This window comes from Mus pahari, chromosome 10 (assembly GCF_900095145.1).
Source record: "Mus pahari chromosome 10, PAHARI_EIJ_v1.1, whole genome shotgun sequence".
Lineage (NCBI taxonomy): Eukaryota > Metazoa > Chordata > Mammalia > Rodentia > Muridae > Mus > Mus pahari.
Window position 1 is genome coordinate 15362362 of NC_034599.1, and position 6435 is coordinate 15368796.

Below are 6435 nucleotides of genomic sequence, written 5' to 3' on the forward strand. Positions count from 1 at the left end.
GACTTCTCAGAGTCCAGATTTCTCTGTGATTATTTGATTGTAGGCTCCTGTGAACCTGAGATTCGGAGTGTCTCTGAGTTCTTGGCAGTAAAGCTCCTCTGAGACACTCAAATACTAGTGTGACCCAGCTCCTGTTATCCTGGGCATGTTACAGTGTGTGGAAGTGGTGTCTCCTTTGAGGACCGTGGACTTGTCTAGTCTGTTTGAAAACAAGGTAAACCTGAACTGATTGAAAGGAACCTGAACCTCTGGTCAGGAAAGGCTCTCGTTTCCTTGTTCCTGCTGTCACAGACCCATCAATATTGGATTGGAGCAGCGGTTGTGTTCCACTCACCAGTGATCCTAAGATCATGTGGGCAGTCCTCTAGGGTTTATGGGGTTGTTCGCCCACTCTGCACCCTAGGTGACCCAGTGCTGTTGCAGACCAGAAGGGATTTGTGCCCCTGGTCAGGCTGGTTCTCTGCTGCCTTAGTGCTGTCTCAGGTCCCGTGAGTGATTGGATTGGAGCAGAAGTTGTGTTCTACTCACCAGTAATCCTATGATCACTTGGGCAGGTCCATAGGGACCGTGGGGTGTCCACCAAATCTGTGCCCTAGGTGATCTGGTGCTGGTGCAGACCAAAAGGGGCTTATGCCCCTTGTCAGGCTGGTTCTTCGCTGCCCTAGTTCTATCTCAGGTCCTATGCGCAATTGGATTGGAGCAGATGTTGTGTTCCACTCACCAGTGATCCTAAGATCTCATTGCTAGTCCTCTAGGGACTGTGGGGGTATCTACCCACTCCATGCTCTGGGTGACCCAGTGCTGTCACTGACTGGAAGGGATTTGTCTATAACAATATTCTTAAAATGCCTCTGATTATTAATTTCCTGCACCCAAGCTACAGTATCTGCATACCAAAATTGTCCCTTGCCTCACTCTTTATTCCATGTAGGATTGGGCAGTTGTAAATAAGGTTGCCACAGAATAAGGGCATTATTGGGGATTTCCCTAGATGAATTTTCCTCATGGAACTTCCTCATATCTTTACTTACTTGCTTCCAATCCTCCAATGTCAAGCTTCCCTCCTCTGGAAACCAGGGACTGACTTTTGGCACGAAATTATAAAATTCTTGTAAGGATTTATCCAAGACCTTTAGGCCTTGGCCAGACAACATGTGCTTAAAGACTGACAAAAACAACTGTTTCCCTTTTGATTCTGATTGCCCCATGATAAAAAACTTTCTTGTCCTTAAATTGATTTGTCTTTAACAGTCGGTCTGGAGCACCGAAATGAGATCCTATTCTTGCCTGAGAAATAATAAAGAAGTAAAGAAAAAAGAAGGAAAAAGAGATAAAGACTTACATGCCACGAAGTCCCTGTTCGAAGGTGCCAGTTACCACAGTCTAACCTCTATTGGGCCTCCCACCTGCAACCAGAAGCTCATTGTCTGCAGTTAGGAGACCCAACAGAGGTTAGACTGTGGCAGACTCTTATCCCATGGTGGCTTCTTTGCTCTTCCTCTCGTGCATTTCTTCTTCTTCCATGGAGGCTTCTTCATTACCATTGTTATTTCCTCTCTCTGACCCAAGATTTCAAAACTTCAACACCACCTATGTCTTTACTGTCAGGCTATTGGTTGTGGACATCTTTATTTACCAATCACAATTAACTGGAGAAGTGTCAGTGTCTACATTCAAACTCTCTCTTCTCTAGGGCAACCAGTTTGGATGGCTCAAATTAGTATTAGAATACAAGCAGCATCATGTCAAACCACTACAGACTTCATAGATTATTTGGGGGGAAATAGGCCATGTCATCAAGGGGTTTAAGAAATAAAGTTCAGTCTGAAAGAATGGGGACTTGGGGACAAATATCAAAATACTGCATATGAATTTGGTAAAGAAACATTTAAAATATTGTAAAAAATAAAAATAAATAATGACATAAGTTGCACAAGAATAAAGTGGTGGTTGCTTTCATAGCATAACACCATTCTATTACTCCCCATATGAGAATGATTATATAGATGAAGTGAAACAACATATCAGACATACCTCAGTGTCTGACAAGCAGGATAAAGCCCTTAGTTTGTTTCATGGTTTGTGGAGATATGTCTTAACTTATTGTAGATGTAAATGAGATATTTAAGAGTAGAATCAATGTGAGTATAAACCAAACATTTGAGTGAAAACGCCAGACACACATCATTACAACTGAAATATAGCACAGTAACTGTTCTTGTTGCTTATATGAGAAAACATATTATTCTAAATGTTCTACTCATGTCTCTTTACTCAGGAAACAATGGTTTCCTTTGCTTTTTAGGTATATCACCAACAAGAATTTGAAACTGTTATCTATATGAAGTTTGATGCCCAATAATTTGGGAATAATTCTTTAGGACTGATGTGAACTCAACCTCAGAAATGAATGGTACAAGGAGGAAATGATAATTAAATCTTATCTACTAGATATGAAACTAACTTAAACCAAAGTCATGAAAATTATCAAACCTTTTATGATATTAAAAGCTTTATCCACAGAACTAAAATTTTTATTCATGTTTACACAGGTTCCCATAAAACTAAAGACTTCTAATTTCATATGAGAATGATGAAATATTCTCAGGAGGAGCTGAAAGTTCAATGCCTTCACCTGAAGGCTGCTGGCAGAATACTGACCTCCAGGTATCTAGGATGAGGGTCTGAAACCCACAGTGACACACCTACTTCACCAAGACTTCACCTATTTCAACAGTGCCACACCCTCTAATAGTGCCACTGCCTGGGCTTAGCATATACAAACCATCACAGTGGCATTGATAGTATACACAATATAGTGCTTCTAACACCAACATACATGTTCAAAAAGGTTTTACGTTCCCAAATTAAAACAGTTATATTATTTTTAAAAAGAAACCTTATCATTCCTCTCATTCCCCACAGTGCCTGTCAAAATGTTATTAGAAATTAAGTCAAAAAGTTCCAGTTCATTGATGTCTAATAGCAGGATAATCTAGTGTAGGTGTTTATTATTTCTGTGCTTTTCAATCTATATTTAAACTGCTTTTCTTGCATACTGTGATAAAAATGTTCTGCTGTGGATTCTTCTTGGTGTATCTTTAATGCCTTTGATCCTCAGACTCTAAATGAAGGGATTCAGCACAGGAGTGAGCACAATGTAAATAACTAAGGACATCAAGACAAAATGGTTGTTATTCTCTCTGTTTTGTGGGGTTTTACGTGGTTTAGGTATCACAGTAAATGTGCCCATGTAAAGTGAGTTTGGACATGTTTGTCTATTTCTACTTTGTATGATAATTTTAAAAGTATTGGTATCAACTTTTCTTATAAAATTCTATGCTAAAATCATCTGGCCTGGGCATTTTTTGGTAGACTTTGCTGCTTCTATTTAACTTTGGTCTTTTAAAATTGTTTCTATTTTATTACTTTATCAACAATTCTCAGACAAATTAATGCCAAGAAAGAGAAACACATATCTGAGATTATTCTGAACTGTGAAAAGTAGAAATCACATACATACTCAAAGATGTCACATGAAAAAAATGTGTTTCTAAATGTACAAACTTCTTTTACATCTTCCTAAAATTCTTTTACATCTTACATTACAAAAGAAAAATATAGCCTTAAAAAGAAAATAAATAAATATATATATTTCACTGAGTAAATATGAGTCTAAACTGTTTCTGTTCTCGCATGCCAGAATCTATAGAAATAGTATATGTGTCAATGAAAGTTCAAGTTACCATGAACTGAAAACAGTCCAGTGTTTCCCTAACTGACGAATGGATAATTAAATTGTTACACATTTTCATAGTGGAATATTATTAATATATTATTTAAAATAAAACTATAAAACTCACAGGTAAATGGAAGGAGTTAGAAACAATAATTCTCGGTGAAATAAGTCAGGTCCAGAAACAGGAATTTGTATGTTTCTCATTTCTGAATTAGTTTTGTATTTTTAGGTTTCTGCATTTCATAAAAAATAGCTGATGATAAAGGATTACATGGAGAGTCACTGAAGGGCAGTGAGATGCCCTGTTCTGAATAAAGGCTAAAGAGAATTTATGGAATGGGAGGGAATAAATTTGGTTGGATATGAGGGGATTGCTAGAAGGGTGACTCTGGGAAATATAAATAAATATAAATATTTTTTAAGTTATATGAATACCTACTACTATAGTATACCTACTACACCCTAAAGTATATGTTTATACTTCCATTTTCACATAGTAAACCCAAATTAAATCCAGAAATTTACAAACAAAAAACAAAATAAATACAAAAAGTAAAGAAAGGAGACATGAAGAGAAAAAGAGTGTTAGTAAAGATGAACAGGTTCATTGGAAAAAGGCTGGAGATGAAAGAGATTAATGGATCGATATGTTAAAGACTGTATTTACATAAATCAACAGTAGCATTTGTCAGCTGTGAATATTTCTTGCTGTAATACCATCTAGTCAAGTTAACAATATATACTATTGCAATAATGTCACCAATATTAAAAGGAAAATTAACTATTTTCTAGTTTGCTACTCAATCCATACAAGGGAGTTTATGCTCACTACTGTGGGGCTTGCCAAACCCTAGAACTGTTGGTGTGACAAGAACTAAGAGTGAATCTATTTGTTTTGTTTAACAAAATGTACATGCTATCATACTGCCTCTTAAATATTATATCATTAGACAAATACCCTCAAAATTGTTCAAAGAAACTTCTCTTTATAATCCTTATCAACTAATGTTGATATGCATGCTTGATTAAAGTGATAAGATTAAGTGTGAGTACCTTTATGTATTAAACCAATATGACCCATCCAGATCTCACAAACTGTCTCAGAAAAATCAGGATGAATGTAATACCCCATAACTTATTAGACAGCAGTAAAATAATGTTTTATAGAAACAATATGGAGATATTACTCTTAAACTCTCAGGCCCTCACCAAGACCCAACTTATGAATGTAAGCCCCATAATAGAAAGGACTCATTCGACTTGACCCATACATCAGAGTCTAAGGCTCTAAGAACAGGCATTGTTCTCAGTGATGTAAGCACTGTAAGTCACTTGCAGTTCAGTAGATGGATCTAAACTCATGTATATGTGTGTGGCCCTGGCTAACCCAGAGGATCACAAACCAAAACAATACATAAGGACAGGAAAGTAGAGTGCAAANANAAGGGGGAATTCATTGGGTNGGGAGAAGTATAAGAAGTGGCGGAGGGTTGATTTAGACCAGAATTCNTCATATGTATTTATGAAAATCTCAAAGAATAAATGAAAAGCAGTGAATTTTGTTATAAAGGGAATGTCTACTGATTACTGGAATCATCAANCAGTAGTAATTGGATCTAGAGATGAGTGAAATGTACACTAAATCAATTTTAAAACCTCTAGTCTGATCTACAAATTATTACATATTGCTAATGCTTCAGAATGGTAGCTGAACCACCCATGCATGGTAACCACACACACACATGCACACACACACACGTGCACAACACACACACACACACACACACACACGCACAACACACACACACACACGAGAGTAAATACCATCAATATTGAGAAATTATTCAAATTTCTGAAGTGAAATNANTTGGCACTATTCATTGAAATCCTTACTTGCCATCACATATTCATCCCAACCACAGTGATATGGTTTTCAAAAAGCAATGAGCAAAATTTAAACAAACAAATAACAANAACTGCAAATCCTGATGCAGAATTTATTCAAGAACTTTAAAAATATTGTGGGAACAAAAAGATTTTATACTCTATTCCAAGCCAGGATCATAATTGGAAGCCATAGGATGNGATATTAGGAAAACCTACTGTGGAATCTCTTCAGGGCATTACTGATATCTCTATTCCTCAGGGTGTAGATGAAAGGATTAAGCATAGGGCTCACTGCAGTGTACATCAGTGAAGCCACTGCATTCTTTCGGGGAGAATGTGACACAGCTGACCCAAGGTACACACCAATCCCAGTTCCATAAAATAAGCAAACTACTAACAGATGNGAACCACAGGTGGAGAAAGCTTTATATTTCCCACTTGAGGAGGGGNTTTTCAGAATGGAGAAAACAATTTTACAGTATGATAAAATAATTCCTAGGACAGGAAAAATGCCAAGCATGACACCAATAAAATATATTACTATGTTACTGCTGAGTGTGTTAGTACAAGCAAGATTAAGGAGTTGTGAAGGGTGACAGAAGAAATTTGCAATTTCCACATCCTGGAAGCAAGTAACTTGTAAGGCAATCAAATTGTGCAGTTGTGAATCAAAAACACTGACCGAAAAAGACAACAAAATTGAAATAACACACACCTGAGGGTTCATAATGACTATGTAATGAAGGGGATGACAGATGGCAACAGATCGGTCATAAGCCATCACAGTTAGAATCATATCATCCATACAT

At 37.0% G+C, this 6435-nt stretch overlaps 1 protein-coding gene across 1 annotated transcript in view; it reads right to left on the reverse strand.

Annotated features, from left to right (window-relative positions):
* Positions 1 to 5828: 5828 nt before the first annotated feature.
* Positions 5829 to 6435, reverse strand: part of LOC110327628 (olfactory receptor 7E24-like) — a gene marked incomplete at its 5' end in the record, with an annotated part of 30490 nt that continues 29883 nt past the window's right edge. Inside the window, one exon of the mRNA XM_021206713.1 lies at positions 5829 to 6431. Within this exon, the coding sequence (XP_021062372.1) occupies positions 5829 to 6431 (603 nt within the window). The remainder of the gene's footprint in view (positions 6432 to 6435) is intronic.